This window comes from Ipomoea triloba, chromosome 7 (assembly GCF_003576645.1).
Source record: "Ipomoea triloba cultivar NCNSP0323 chromosome 7, ASM357664v1".
Taxonomy (NCBI): domain Eukaryota; kingdom Viridiplantae; phylum Streptophyta; class Magnoliopsida; order Solanales; family Convolvulaceae; genus Ipomoea; species Ipomoea triloba.
Genome location: NC_044922.1, coordinates 24,438,578 through 24,455,273, shown reverse-complemented (window position 1 = coordinate 24,455,273; position 16,696 = coordinate 24,438,578). Strand labels below are relative to the sequence as shown.

General features: G+C 31.4%; 2 protein-coding genes across 4 annotated transcripts; one reads left to right on the top strand and one right to left on the bottom strand.

Moving 5' to 3' along the window:
- Positions 1 to 2,899: 2,899 nt before the first annotated feature.
- On the top strand, positions 2,900 to 3,514 carry LOC116024377 (protein FANTASTIC FOUR 1-like). The gene has a single exon (XM_031265271.1). The coding sequence runs from the start codon at positions 2,900 to 2,902 to the stop codon at positions 3,512 to 3,514; it is 615 nt and encodes a 204-aa protein (XP_031121131.1).
- A 3,427-nt stretch (positions 3,515 to 6,941) lies between these two features.
- LOC116026343 (FCS-Like Zinc finger 8) lies at positions 6,942 to 10,615 on the bottom strand. 3 transcript variants are annotated; one of them, XM_031267831.1, is made up of 3 exons: positions 10,447 to 10,615; positions 8,321 to 9,143; positions 6,942 to 7,365 (listed from the first exon to the last, which is right to left on the bottom strand). In XM_031267831.1, the coding sequence occupies exons 2-3, from the start codon at positions 9,094 to 9,096 to the stop codon at positions 7,293 to 7,295; spliced, it is 849 nt and encodes a 282-aa protein (XP_031123691.1). In that variant the 5' UTR covers positions 9,097 to 9,143; positions 10,447 to 10,615; the 3' UTR covers positions 6,942 to 7,292. The 3 variants fall into 3 exon arrangements, with proteins under 3 accessions (XP_031123691.1, XP_031123692.1, XP_031123690.1); XM_031267832.1 differs by having other exon boundaries at positions 10,451 to 10,615; XM_031267830.1 differs by lacking the exon at positions 10,447 to 10,615 and adding an exon at positions 9,292 to 9,670.
- Positions 10,616 to 16,696: the final 6,081 nt, after the last annotated feature.

The following is a 16,696-nucleotide window of genomic DNA, read 5'->3' as shown; positions in this document are numbered from 1 at the left end:
TAAGGGACAATCTACACTGGAACTTTGGAAAGGCAAAAATGTGCACTGTAAGTAGAAAAATATGAAACAACTATTGAAAAGACTAAATTTAATGTATGATCTTCAATACAAATCATAAAAGATCACAATATTCAACTAAAATTAGTAACTACTGATTTATTCCTGATTAAATGTTCTTTAAGAAAATAAATATAACACCTATGATATAAAAATTGGAAGGCACAACAATGTGCATGGCAAGGCACAAAAAGAATAAACAATTCGCTCAGGAAGGCCCAACAATATGCATTCTTATAAGGCAAACAATATTTACCACGAAGGCACAACATTGTGCTTTGGAAGGCATAATAATGTGCTTTGTATGGCATAACAATATGCTCTGAAAGAAGGAACAATGTGCACTTGAAGGTAAAAAAAAAACATACTTACACAAAATTACCATAATGCCACCGTATTTTTTTTTTTAAGTTGCTTCATTCTGAACGTTGATCTGAATTGAATCAAGGGCAAAAATTACATCCTATTTCTCACCTATAGTCGTGCGAGCCAACCTTCTCATGCGAACCTACAAACTGAAGGAATGCACAGTAAGTACTACAGAAATGCACACCAATTACTCCATCTACGTGGTTGCTACACGAATGAGCCGCACATACTACATGAATGCACCAAAATTACTATAGAATGCACAACAATTACTCCATTTGTGTGACTACTACCCATGCTTGGGGGGTTAGTTACTCCATCTACGTGACTACTACACAAAAATGAGCCGTATATACTACGTGAATACACCGAAACTACTACATGAATGCACCAAAATTACTACAGAAATGCAGACCACTTGCTCGATCTATGTGACTACTACCCATGCTTGGAGGGGGCCCTCCCTCCCCCCTCCAATTATATATATAGAGTATATATATGTCTAAGTAAATAATATAACAACAACAATAACAATAATTCTTAGTTGTTATTTGCAATATGCTCACATTTTTTAGATTGATTGCGCATGTTTAATATAAACTTGTATCACCATAACATATTTAATAGCTCTTATAATTTGCTTAACCATGCAATTTAGTATAATGCCAGGTAGAGGCATGAGATTCTAATTTCGTGAAAATGAAACATCAATTATTTGTTACCAAAGAGAAGTGCAATTTTGTCTTAAAAGGTATCTACTTTTCTTCCCATGCACTATGCAATTGAAAATACCAGGGGAGGCGTGTGATTCTAATTCCTTGAAAATGAGTGAATTGCAATTCTCTCTAAACAAATGAAGAAATTTACTTGCTTTCAGAATTAGGTGAAAGTGGAATTCCAATTCCCTCAAACCAAACAGACTAGGTATTTGGTGTTAATTATATTAATAGCGCCAAGACCATTCACAAATCATACAAAATTTAAGAAAATATAATTAAAAAAATTTCTAAATAAGTGTTTTTCATTTTCAGGGCTGGCCCTAGGGATAAGGGCAAGATAGACCCTTGCCTAGGACATATGCTTGGAGGGGGCTCACCCTCCCCCCTCTTATATATATAGAGAGAGTATATATATGTATAAATAAATAATACACATATAATTTAATTAACGTTAAAGTAGTTTGGTTGGTAGGCCACTTATATAGTTGTTATTTTAGAGGTTAAGGAGTCAATTTTAATACTTATATTTATAACATATGTGTTATTTTGTGAGCTTTTATAATAAGTTATGAATTTAAAAAATTATTTAACTTGATTAATTAATTTATATAAAATATATTTTATGATTCAATTAAGAAAAAATAATTTATAAGGTATCATTTTTTATGAATCATCTAGTCAATGTAATATAGAAGTTTATGTTATATGTGTCATCTTATTCAAATTACTCTAGAAAAATTTAAAATTGATCTAGCTAAAAGAAAAAAATTGTTTATAAAAATCATATAAATATAAAAAATGTGTGATTTATAATATGTTTTCTATTCGAACTATTTTATCCAATTGATTATATTTCATGTTTTGTTATTAATATTTTTATCAGTCTTTTGAAGTATTTTAATTTTTTGTCTCCAATCAAAAAGATTTTTAGATTAGCATCTATGCGTAAGTTTTAGTTTGTTTTATAAATTTTTATTAATAATTAATTTATTATTTATTATGATAACAATGTTATTGTTTGTAAGCTTATTTGATTTTAAATCATTCATTTTATAAACTATAATTGCTTGTTTATGAAGGCATTTGATGCTGTTATATATTATTTTGCATTTAGGAAAGCATTTAGAATTTTTTTTTCATAATTGTTACTATGTATGTAAAATTATTAAAAATTTGTGAATCTTATTTCAAAGTTATTTGATACAAAGTATTTCTTTTCGTTATGTAATTTAAATTATAGATATGAAAATATATGTTACCTTCTTTTGGTTATGTAATTTAAACTATAGATATGAAAATATATGTTACCTTCAAAGATAGGGTCTAATTTTCTTGCCATGTCTTGGTCCTATAAAATGATAGGATGGGGCCTGCTCATTCGGGACCATTTATAGTAAAAATGTAAAAATTGTCTGAAAAGTTTATTGAAACTATGCGGTATCTATCCCATAATAATATACTTACCAATGGATGATTTTCCTGTGAGACTGTCTCAGGAATCATTATTTATGAGATATGTTAGGTGAAGATGGAGATGTAATAATAAAGTTTTTGCCTAACCATACCAATTATAATATGTAATAAGTATGTAATTAGCAACTTGCCAGTTGCCATTCTCTTGATTCTGTTGTGGGTATCTTGTGCAATATAAATATCCATTCCTCACATTGTTTTCTCATCGTCCTACCCGGCCTCCATAATCCATATAATCATCTCCCTTTTCATTCCCACTGGCCTTCCTAGCCTTCACTAATATGAGCATCCTCTCAGTTGTGTGCAATGGCAATAGCCTGCACCTGGACTCATCACTCTCTAAGGCTACTTCCCCATCCCTTTTATGGCTTCAACATATTGATGAAGAGCCAAATAGCAACGTGGGTGGGTGGAGCTTCTTGGAGGCTCTAGCCAACCCATCACACACTCAAAATGAAAATGTGTACGTTCACCCTCTCGCCAAGCGCTCTGCTTCAACCATGAACACCAACAGCTTGAACATGTGCACTGAGAGTTTGGGAAGCGAAACGGGCGAGAGCTGCTGCATGGATGAATGCTCTGCTTCGCCGTTCTTGTTGGAGAAACACAAATACCAACAAGGGTTTTCAAAGTCTGGGTTGAAGAAAATGAAGGGGAAGGGCAGTTTTCCACCTCCCCTGACTTCAATCAGTCGCCTTGAGGGTGTTCAAGTTCAAGTTAGGCCTTTCCGGGAAGAGGGTCGCTTAGTGATCAAAGCTGTGAATATAACTACTCCTGCCTCTTATTTCCACACCCACCGCTCCAATGGGAGGCTTACGCTTTCCCTCAGAAAACCAGAGCATCTTGAAACCCAAGAAGAAGAAGAAGAAGCAGAGAAAGTAGTGACGCAAATTTGAGGGGAGAGGTTTTTTTTTTTTTTTTTTTTTTAAAAACTGAGGGGAGAGGTTAATTGGTCCATTTTGCTAATACCAGTTGGATCTGCTGCGCTGCTGTCTCCAACTAAATATTCTATTTACACTAATCTTTTCGTTTTCAACCCTTTTTGGGTGTAGGACAACCACTAGTTTTTAATTAGTTGTTGATCATCATGATCCTATGCATCCAATCATCCATTGTTCGCTTCATATATAGCCTCTGTCCATAGATTGAATCATCACCATCTTTGTTCTTTTTGAGCCCACATCACATACTTATGTTGTCCTCCTCCCAACAAATTTATCACTTGCCCGGTGAAGTGGACAACAAAAAAATATTTCTTATTTTTTTGTAATGCTACATGTTTAGCAAGCTTGCTAAATAGCAGTTTTTGCGGCCAAATGACAACAACTTTATTTCACTTATATATATATATATATATAGAGGGTCATTAGGTGTGGCCACCCCTTAACATGCGGTCAGTGCGGCCGCATCATTATGTATACAAATATACACCACTTAATGTTAGAAAATGCACCACACAAATATGCATCATTGGGTATGCATCACTAAAAAACACACCACTAGGTATGCAAATATATATCACACAGTGTTAGCAAATTAACCATTAAGGGCAGAGGAGTTATGGTGCATTATTTTGGGTGTGTAGTTTGTTTTTTGGTGTTTTGTGTATTTCTATTGTGGTGCGTTTTCTAACATTGAGTGATGCATTTTCTAACATTGAGTGGTGCGAACTGCACCAATAGCATGGGAATGCACGGCCACATTTGAACAGAAATATATATATATATATATATATATATATATATAGGTTCTTGTGCAGTTGGCCTTCTCCGATGTGGTTGTGCGGTGACTTTAGGTGCGTGGTTTGTCTACTTAAGGTGTGTCGACCTAAAGCTTTAGGTGCACGTGGTTTGTGTTTTTAAGGTGCTTTGTTTGTGTGAATAATGTATGTGGTTTGTGTATTTAAGGTGCACCATTGTGTCTATATATATATATATATATAGCACCGAACACCCAGTGGCGGAGCCACAATGGGGCAGCTGCCTCCACTCCCCCACTCCATATAATGTATATATATTAATTATTCCAAAATTTAAATAAAGGTTGAGTTGGCTTAGATGGTAAGGCCATTATTTCTATATAATATGAAATGATCAACTGTTCAAATTTGACAACACTGAGAATTTCAATTGGATTTTTTATTTGTTACATTGTGGCTTTTTTTTTTTTTTTTTAATATTAATAATACTTAATAGTGAGATGAGTGAAATTTTGTTTTTCGCATTTTCTTTAAAATATTAATAGTGTGAATTCTAATTGGATTTTTTATTTATAACATAGTGACTTCTTCTCTTTTTTTTTTTTTTTATATTAATAGTGAGGTGAATGATTTATAATGTGTTTTTCATTCAAATTATTTTATCAAATTAATTATGTTTTATGTTTTGTTTTAACTATTTTTTTATCTTGATGTATTTTGATTTTTCATTACTAGTCAACAATATTTATGACTCGGTATCTAAGTTTTTCAAAAAAAATTTTCTCATTAGTTTTAATCTTTCATTCCCACTGGAGAAGATTTCTGACTTCGCCCTTGCGAACACCTATGTCAGCTAATCCCTCTCCAATTTTTAAAATCTTTTATTGCATGAAACATTTGGTATATTATGTTTTTTTTTTAAAAAAAAAATTGTATGATTTGATTTTTTAAAAAATTATTTGTGTCAAGTCAACAAAGTTGAGTTTATGTTGATTGTTGTATGGATATCAAAGCTAAAGCCGTCAAAATGGGCTTAACTCGCCGGGTTAGTGCGTCCCGCCCCGAGAATAAGGCGGTGCAGGCTTTGATATTTTGGGCCCGTATTTTGACGGGCTTTATAGCCCGCCCTTGTCTAACCCGCGGGCGCCGGCCCGCCAAATGTATAAATAAAAAATTTATTAAAATCAATAAATGCTATAGTAGTAAATTTATAACATTAAATGTCTTGTCAACTTGATTATATTACTAGTGTGTGTAATATATATATATATATATATATATATATATATATATATATATATATATATATATNTGTATATGTATATATATATATATATATAGTGTACACTATTAGTTTATTAGTTTACTGTAAACTACTGTCATTCTATACAGTGTACACTATTGTTATATATATAAACTAATAAACTAATGTTAATCTGTAAACTAATTACAGTTAACTAATGCTATATATATAAACTAATAAACTAATTTTAATCTATAAAAACTCTGTTTGACAGAGCTTATAGCTTATTTTAAGCTACTAATAAGCTATAAACTCTGTTTGGTAATATTCTCAAAAAAAGCTAGTAGCTTAAAATAAGAGCTTATTTTGAAACGCTACTTGAGGTAGCTTTTCAAAAATAAGCTAGTAACTTTTTAACTTTTTTCCATCTTTATCCTTATTATTTTAAATAAATGACATCTTTTACCCATCTCAATTAAAACCCTTTTAACATTTTCTTTTCATTATGTTTGGTTGTAATTTCAGTTTGACATTTGTGTTTGAATATTAATTTTTGTATGAACTAATATTATGAATTATAAATACTTTTTTTTTACTTTATATATTTTCAAATATATGTTCTTACTATATATTTTATTTAAATATATTGATTTCATTATTTTATATTTTAATATATAAACAAACCTATTTAAATTTAAAATTATTTAAATTGTATGAAGATGTCCTTTTTAGTCTTTTTACATTTATCAACTTATCAAAAAGCTAATTTTACCAAACCTATCCTGACAGCTCTTCAGATTTCAGCTTTTCAGTTTTCAGCTACTTTTCAGCTTTCAGCTACCTTTTCAGTTAGGTTTGCCAAACATAGCCAAATTAATGTTAATTACTATATATTTAAACTATCCATATTATTTTAGTATATTTAATACCTTTTTATATTGATTTTTTTTTAATTTAAAACTTTTAAAATTTGGGCCGCCCCCGCCAAGGCCCGCAAGCTTAAGGCAAGCCGACCTCCCTTAGGCCCGTATTTTGGTGGGCTTTTTAGCCCACCCCCGCCATAAGGCGGGCTTTATTGGGCTTTGGCAGGCCTCGCCCCGCAAGCCCGTTTCGACAGCTCTAATCAAAGCTCTATATAATTGTTACACATCATTGGATAAAATAAATTGTCACAATATGATGAACTTAATTTAAAAAAAAAATGTAAAGTATAATTGTCAATACACATTTGTTTGTTTCTATGAATAAGGCTTAATTATTATTGCAGTAAGACAGTGACATATTCTTAGTCCATTTGGACTATTAGCTAGTTGATTATATTACTAATATGAAAGGTAAACAATTAAAAAGGTAGTATTCAATCACACATCATCACCTACTAGGCTACTAAGTGCAAGAATGCCATATAATAGAGCCAGGGAATCAATCACATTAAAACAAAGATTTACATCATATGACCCTTCACCCTATCCATTATATATTCAGGTGGAAAGGGGATGGGCAATAAATAAACTCAAAAAAAAAAAACAAAAACAAAAACAAAAAACAGAGAGTCATAAGAAAACAAATCTCATATCATACAAGACCAAGTAGAACAATTCTTGATCTAAGTTAAGACATCTATCCGCTGATCACAAGTAAAAACCTGGTGACAGTGAAACTTATTCGCATCAATCCTCAAAAGATGCTAAGCCCCATTGAAAGCAAAAATTGTTGAGGATTCATCCATCATCTACAGTTTCTCTATTCCTTCTGACACCATTTCTTGGCAGAGGCACTCATAGCTGCAAAATGACTTTTCACCCCTGCAAACCAGACTAGATAATCTAAAAATCGAGTCTTTGTTGCGGAGGGGCCAATCTAATCTAATCATAATGTAATTTCAAAACAATCATATTGCTCCTACAGAAAAGCAACAGTATATGAAGCCAAAACGACATTATTATCATTAAGAGAAAAATGCTGTTTTCTACACTCAATTGAAGGCAAATATTAGCAAACGCGATTAAGTTTTTTCTTGTTGATGTCCTGATGCCCTGCAGCAAAGGGTCATTTTAGTGAGTAGACACTTGATATTTCATATTTGTAAGAATTCGACACCCCAACAAGTATATACATTCAATTGAGTGTGCGTGGCACCTTCCTAGTACCAACATAACCTGTTGTTAAGTTTTGGGATCAGTAATTATATTGGATCTCAGCGTTGCAGTGCTGCACTATGCTTACTTCGCAGTGGGTCACTCATCCTATGACTGCTGTAAGTCAAACACATTTAACACAGAGTTCTTTGGCTGGTTGTCACATATCCTACTTAAAACCAATTGGTGATAAGTAGGTTAACATTAACCATTTAACCACATCCTCCATGGTAAGCCAAGCGCCACATCTTGGATCGAGTAGGGGCTGAACTCGGCCAACCCGGCCGACACCCAACAAATTCTAATGTCGTGATAACCTTGGAACGGATAAGAAATATCTTCTCAGTCACTTACTTTAAACCTTGTCTAAAATTTGTGTTTAGAAGTTCAACTTTTTGGTCCACTTTTCTAATTGCATTTTTTAGTTTCTTGGATCTCATTAACTATTGTGTAGGCTATAGAATTCACATTTAACCTGGCAAGAATAATAGTTTTTGATCAGTTCTACCCATTTGAGAATCAAAGCTACCTAATTCAAGGTAATGAGAATTGAGAATCAAATATTCAGATAAAATAACTGGAAACACTAACTAAAAAAGAAAAATACCCAAATAGGACTAACCTATACATGTAGATATCTTTGCCTTGTCCAAGCTTGATGTTGCAGGTGTGGCAAAAGCTCAGAGAATCCATTGTAGGAGAGGTTGAGTGATCAGATGAAAAGCCGTTTTCTTTTTTGAGCTCGGACAACCTAACAATACCACAGCAGCTTTCGACAATGCAGTCATCAAATACATGGGTGGTTTTCGGATTAGGTCCATGAGTGATCACACATGTATAGTCCTCAGAAAGCTCCATCTCACTCAGGGAAAGCTCCTCTGCCTTAGCCTTAGTAGGGGATTCTTTGGCCTGAAGACAATTGCCCAAGAATTGTGTGCTCCTGGGGGTTTTGATTCCAAAATCAGCTGGAGATTTTGGGGAACTCATAGGGGAAAGTGCCAAGGTAGGGAGAGAAGGGATTTGGACCTTAAGGTTTGATCCAAACAGGACCATTCTACTGTTATTAGCCTGAGAAGAGTCAACATTCTTGTCATGACTCAGTGAGTTGATGAGAGCGAGTCCAACTCCTGAATCTACCTTCTTATCTATGCTAGGGTTTGGAATTGGAATTGGGGTTGGGGAGGGGTTTAGGGTTCTATCATACCCAAAAGGGTGACCAAAATTGAGAAATAGTTTGCCATCAAGAATGGATGTTGGGCTCATACTTAAGCTATTTTCAGTATCAGACCGATTCCGATTCCAAAACCCATTGAAGATTCTCGGAGAACCCAAGAATGATGAAAGGGTTTTTGCAGGGTTCTGGGTGGGGGAAGACAAAGAGCTCTGCTCGTCCGCCATGAGACCTTTCTTGTCACTCAATCTGTTATACACTCTCAGTCATTTACCTGTTCAAACACAAATGCATATATAATTCCCCGAAATTTGTTCAAACCAGAAGAGAAACCAACAATACAACCATAAATTCAGATCAAGAAAACAGATAAATAAAGTTGGTGTACTTTTTCCCCCTTTTCTGTTCGTCACAAGCTTTACCTGATACCAAAACAGATGATTACAAATGAGAGCCTCCATTAATGCTTGAAACAACTGAAAAAAGTTTCGCCTTTTAAGGCTCAAAAGGGCAAGAAAAAGCTTTGTTTTCAACTTTCACCCCCCAACCAAAAAAAAAAAATCAAGAATTATTGAAAGAACATAAGGAGTATGAATGCTCCAAAGCCTTCATGTTCAAAATTTGTTGTTATTTCAGTAAGAAAAGCATATCAAGGATGTTGATATGCAGGCAAAGAAAGAGGAAGGAGGAAAAGACGAATTTGTGATTTCTGTAAAATGGTGACCGCTAGATGGAGTAGGACTGTAGGAGAAGGTGGTGTCGTTTTAGCGTAAAAGAGGCGTGTGAATTTTGTATTTCTGCGAGTGACGAGTGGAAATGAAATAATAAGAGACTGACCTGAGATTTTTGTTTTAAATATTGTTAACTCTGTTATAGAGCAATATATCTATTTGTAATCTAAAGAGTCAATTTCAAAGTTCGACATAAAGAACTACATATGTGTCATTTGAGTACAAGACAAATAATTTTAGATAAGATATGTGGTGCAGTGGTGGCAAATGATACCGATATGATGTTGTGTTGTACACTTCTTCCTACTACAATCACTCTAGTGTAGTGTGATTTGTACTGAATATTAGACAATATCTTATCCAACCAGTTACATCTATGGAAATGTTTTGGAAAATAGTTGATCAACTATTTTTTAATTAATTTGACCTATTTTATTTGGTATTTGGTTAAAAGCTTATTGGGACAACTATTTGATTTCCAAAATGCTAGTGTTTATAAATTAACTAGTTTCAACTTATTCTAAAAATCAAAATTATCTCTATTTTTACTTCATGGAAAAATAGTTACCTCTAAAGTTTTTCATTATTCATTTTTTTGACAACCCAAGGTTTCATCTTCATCCTCAAAACTCATAACACACAGCAAATACACAATGTAAATTTTTTAATTCACAAATTAAAAGTAAAGAAAAAAATAATGGAAAAGACTATCAACTCATCTCGGAAGTCATCTTAATCCTCAAAACTCATAACAAACAACCAACATACAAGCAATATTTTTTAATTCACAAATTAAAATAAAAAAAATAACAACAACAACAACAATAATAATAATGAAAAGACTACCAACTCGAGTCATCTCCATCATTGCTGCTATCTCCAATCACCAGTTCTTCATCTTCATCCTTGCTGATATCAGCACTAACTTGGCTAATTTCTTTGATATTTTTTTCCCCTCTGATTCTTGCCGTTTTTCTTCTCCTCTGCTTCTTACCGTTTTCTTCGCGTTTGATTTGGGGCACAGGAAAATATTTGGGTAGGGATTTGCTTTTAAACGGGTTGCGGGTTTGACATTTAATAATAAAATAATAATAAGGGAAAATGCCAGTCTCCCCTCTGAATTATATGCTTATAATGTTTTTTCCTTTAAATTATTCATGTATCTACATTCTTCCCCTCAATTATTTTAAAGTGACGATTTTCTCCCCTCCCTGTTAAATATGCTTTTGAATTGTTAAAAATAAGAACAAAATAGGTATTTTACTTGTTTTTCTTCTCCATAACTTATTTGCTTATATGTGAGAATCATACTAAATGTGAAAAAACAAGCACCATTTAAAAATATTATAATTATAATTATAATTTAAACCTAATGCTAGCAACATAATTAAAACTTAAACATAAATAATTCATTATTGTTAAATTTGTGTTCTATGCTTAATATAATTCTGTTACCTCATTAGTTTAAAATTAAAATTATAATACTTGCAAATGATGTTTGTTCTTTTTTACATTTATTCTAATTCTACATATAATCAATAATTTGTTGGAGAAAGAAAGTGACTTAAAATACCTATTTTACCCTTATTTTTAACAATTCAAAAGCCTATTGAGCAGGGAGAGGGAAAATTAGCCAATTTTAAAATAACTTGAGGGAAAATGTGGATGCATAAATAATTCAAAGAAAAAAAATGTTATAAGCATATAATCAAAGGAAAACATTTTCATTTTCCCTACTACTACTACTACTAATAATAATAATAATAATAATAATAATAATTAAAAATAATTTAGTAATAGTTAATAGTTAATTAAATAAAAATAATACACTTATGTCATTAGGAAACGTATAATTGGTGATTCAAATTTTATAATCATTTATTGAAAAGAATTTATACCTGTTGTTATATTTAAAAATTAAAATAACATATCTTTAAGATGTCATTTTATATGCAATTAGCTAATAGTAATCAGGAAACAACTAATTTACCAAACGCATTTCTATAACTATCTAATACAATTAGTTAGTCAAACTAATTAACACAACCACTAATTAAATAAACCAATCAGTTATCAATTATCAACTATTGACTAATTACCAAATAGCCATATATAATTGGATCGACAAATTATACAATGGACCATAGTCTACCTTACATTATGGACCCTGGTCTAAAAAGAACATTCAAATTTTGTACCTAAAGTTGACACATTCTGTACCTATAAACAAATTGAAGGCACATCACATGGCAATTACAGACACATAACACGATAATTATAGATAAATAAATTGTTAAATGTAGGTACATAATATGTTAATTGCAGACACATAAGATGTTGGTTAGTCATATTATGTACCTACATTTAACAATTTATTTATCTATAATTATCGTGTTATGTGTCTGTAATTACCATGTGATGTGCTTTCAATTTGTTTACAAGTACAAACACAATTAATTGCAGGTACATAGGTATGAAGTAAATACAATTAAAGGCATCCAATACTTCAAGTTTGTTATGAAGTAAATACACATAAGTAAATCTTGAGAAGTCATCAATGAAAGTGATGAATATCTCTCACTAATATGTTCATATCAAGACAACATATGTCAGTATGAATAATTTTCAACAACGTTGAATTTCTATTTAGCACTGACTTGTTTGTTTGCTTACCCTTAATGTAGTCAATGGAAGTCTCAAAGTCAGTGTAGTCTAGAGTATAAAATACTACATCCTTTACCAATCTTTTAATTCGTTCAAAGGAGATATGACCGAATCTCCGATGCCATAACATTGAGGAATTTTCGTTAATACTGCACCGTTTAGTGTCGTTTTGATCATGTAAATAATTATAAATTGAATCATTCTTAAGTTAAGACGATAAAGATCATCCGACAATGTACCATTACTAACACGAGTAGAATTATGAAATAACTTGAAATACTTGGCGTTAAATTCAAATTTGAATATGAAGGGTACAAGTCTAGAAACTGAAACTAAGTTCCTTGAGAAACCAGGAACATAAAATGGCTTATCTAATGTCAAACCAAAACCATTATTCAAAACTAAAGTCCAAACTCCGACAGCTTCAATTGGTGATGCAATCTTGTTTAGAAGATTTTGCTCCCGTTGGATGTCTCAAAATTTTCATATCCTGCAAAGAGTTTGAAATGTGGATTGTCGAACCAAAGTCAATCCACCAACCCACCATGAATTAGTATTAACTTCTGACATATTGGAACATCCACTTCTTTTGTATGTTTTGAATCCAATATGTCAGAAGCTAATACTAATTCATGGTGAGTTGACTCTGGTTCAACAGTCCACATTGCAAACTCTTTGCATGATATGAAAAATTTGAAACAACTAACGGGAACTGAGTGTAAAATCTTATCTGGAAATAAGATTGCATCACCAGTTAAAGCTGTCAAAGTTTTAGTTTTGAATAGTGGTTGTATTTTGACATTAGATAAGACATTTTATGTTCCTAGTTTCTCAAGGAACTTAATTTCAGTTTCTAGGCGTGTACCATTCAAATTCAAATTTGAATTTCAAGTTATTTCATAATTTTACTTGTGTTGGTAATGGTACTGATGGTCTTTATCGTCTTAACTTAAAGAATGATTCAGTATATAATTCTTTACATGTTCAAAACGGCATTAAACGATGCAGTATTAACGAAAATTCCTCAATGTTATAGCATCGGAGATTAGACCATATCTCCCTTAAACGAATTAAAAGATTGGCCTAGTAAAGGATGAGGCTAACTTTCATTGACTGGATTAAGGGTAAGCAAACAAACAAGTCAAAGAAAGGTGCCAATAGAAGTTCAACGTTGTTGGAAATTATTCATACTGACATACTTATGTTGTCCTGGTATGAACATACCCAGTAAGAAATATTTCATCACTTTCATTGATAACTTCTCAAGATTTACCTATGTGTGTTTAATTTACTTCATAAGAAACTAGATTTACCTATGTGTATTTAATATATACTTCATAACAAACTTGAAGCATTGGATTCATTTAAATTATTTAAAGCTAAAGTTACTCTAATACTAACGGTAAGCATAAATTATGTTACGTCGAATACGTGAAAAGCATGATCATAATATAAACTAACCTCCAACCATAGCTTCCGATTGATGAAGGTTGAGTATTCATGGACAGCCACATGAGTATCTCTAGATTTTGTCTCTCACTTGTACTCTACATTATCTAGATGGTGTATGAGGAATGAATGCGAGCAGTGAGAAGATCGTGCCCTTTTATAACCCATATATACCATTAATGTAGTAGTTGTATGTCATTAGAACCTAAATTCTCACCAAGACTCGTAGCCATAAATGAAGTCTTAGATATTAGTGTTGCACCACATAACAAACACTTATGGTGTGTTTGGTTCATAGGTTTAGCTATCATGAATGAGAATTCATTGTTATTGTTTGGTTGACAGATTTTTAGAACACTACCGCCAGGATTTAATTACCTCTTTAATTAGAAAACTCATTCTCTAATAAGGGTTCATTCCATTATTCCACCTCCTAATTGGTAATTTGAATTTTAAGTTTGGATTCGTGTTTTCAAATTTTTGTTTTTATTTATTTTTTTTCTTCATATTAATGCTTTGGATATCTTATATTAAAATAAATTTTCTTAATTTTTTGTTCTTTGTATTTTTAAAACATTTTTCTCATTATAGAATCTTACATAATCAAACAACAATATTGATTATTCTAATTCCACACTACTACCAAACATGCAAAATACTTCTACCAAAATTCATTATCAATACTAAGTATTTGATTCACATTTCAATTTCGATTCCATTTTCTAAACCAATGCAAACACACCCTTAATTTTAGTATAACTTATCCTAATGTTATTAATAATAAATAGGAAAATGTTACCGTGCGTGCGGGCGATTGATGATCGAGAATCCTGATGCGGTTTACTCAGCTCGGTGCTTCACCGAATTGAAGCAGGTCGGTTACGTTGTCCACCCTAAAATCAGTATTCCTCTGATCGAGCAATGAACGCCAATAATATAGAAATACATTAAAGTATAGTGAAGATGAGATAAGGGAAAATCATTCATCTTTTATTAATCATCCTTTAACTCTAATATATACATCTAGTTCAGAGTTTCAGTTTAACTACAAACTTACAAAAGGATAAAGACCACTAAGAGTTTCAATTTAACTACAAAACTACAAAAGATAAAGACCACTAAGTTTCAGTTTAACTAAAAACTACGGATAAAGACCTTTAGTAATATCTACACACTCAAATTTAAAAAACGTTAAACGCATACCGAAACGCACAGAAGAGTGCAATTGACCTTTTTAGACAACCACGTGTCAATTAATAAGATATTAGATATGTAGCTAATGATTTGGCATCTTACGTGATATGATGCTCGGTGGCACCATTTAAATTATAAAAACAAAATTCAACTTTTGAAACTTTTTTTCGCTCAAACACTTAATAATAAGGAATAGTAGAAAAGAATCAACAAAAAACCACTCTCATGTAAATAATAATATTGATTGAAATTACACTATAAATACTTTTCTAACCGTAATACAATTTTACATGAAACATGCATCCTTATTTCTTCAAATTATAATATTGAAATTGCAATAATTTATAAAAAAAAAATTACAGTATAAAATTATAAATACTTTCATGTCCATAATACAATTTTACTTATTATTTTATAGAATTTTCAAATAATAATATTGATTGAAATTACACTATAAATATTTTCCTAACCTTAATACAATTGTACATGAATCATGCATCCTTATTTATGCAAATAATAATATTGAAATTGTAATAATTTAAATTAAAATTACAGTATAAATATTTTCCTATCCATAATACAATTCTACTTATTATTTTACAAAATCTCCAAATAATAATATTGATTTAAATTACACTATAAATACTTTCATAACATTAAAACAATTGTACATGAAACATGCATCCTTATTTATGCAAATAATAATATTGAAATTGCACTATAAATACTCTGTTAATTGTGAACAATTCTTCCATCGGTTATTTTCTGTTCTTCTCTGATATTTCTGTTATTTCTCCTTATCGTTGACTAATGGAGTCTGTTTTCGTCTCTGTCTCCGACCTATCCCCAAGATAAGGAAAAGCTCTATAATGCTCCGCTTGATGTGTTGTTATTTGTCTAGGAAATATCAACGCTCCACGGGACAATGTTGAACAAGCAGTTAGTTCTCATTAAACATGTTTCTTCCTCTTGTAATAATATTTTTTCCACATTTAATAGTTAGTTTCATATAGGGCATAGCATCACTAGAAGCTACATCTTCATCAAGTCTAGAAGTCATTTTGGTTGATGAAAGCACTCCCAACAGTAGTCTTTAAAGAGAATAAACGTGGATTGTTCATCGTCTTCAAAGGGTTTGAAGAAACCTAAGATTGAACCCAATACATGAGAACCTTGGCCAATTGGTTTTGATTGACAAGAGATATAATACTATGAGAACAAAATAAATTATTATGTTAATTAAGCTAATAATTACACAGATATTTGTATAATTATAATTAATTCATTCAGATATGGAGGAGGATGAAAAAAGCAAAGGCGATATAAAAAATATACTTAAGTATAAAAGTATAATTGCCTAATAATAAATGTCTAATAATTATTATGGTAATTAAGCTAAACAAATGAGTCATATATTATTCAATTTTTTTTTTCACTTTTGCACTAATCTTATAATCAAATAAATGTATATTTTCAAATATTAAAATTTTTATAGTTTCATCTTTAATTTTATTATCTAGATATATAATAAAAATTTTTACCGCCGTATGCAATTATTTGTTCGAATTCAAGCAAGGATAACATTAGAAAACATAATCGATCAAATCCATTTCATCAATTGCACTATATAATATAATATTCGTTGTTATAATTTATATAATTGTATATCGATATAAATATTCTTAAAATATTATAACAAATTCATTCTGTGCAACGCACGGGTGAAAATAGTAGTTATATAAAAGCAATCTCAATATGAGTAGTTTTTTTGTGTGATTTTTGAGATGCC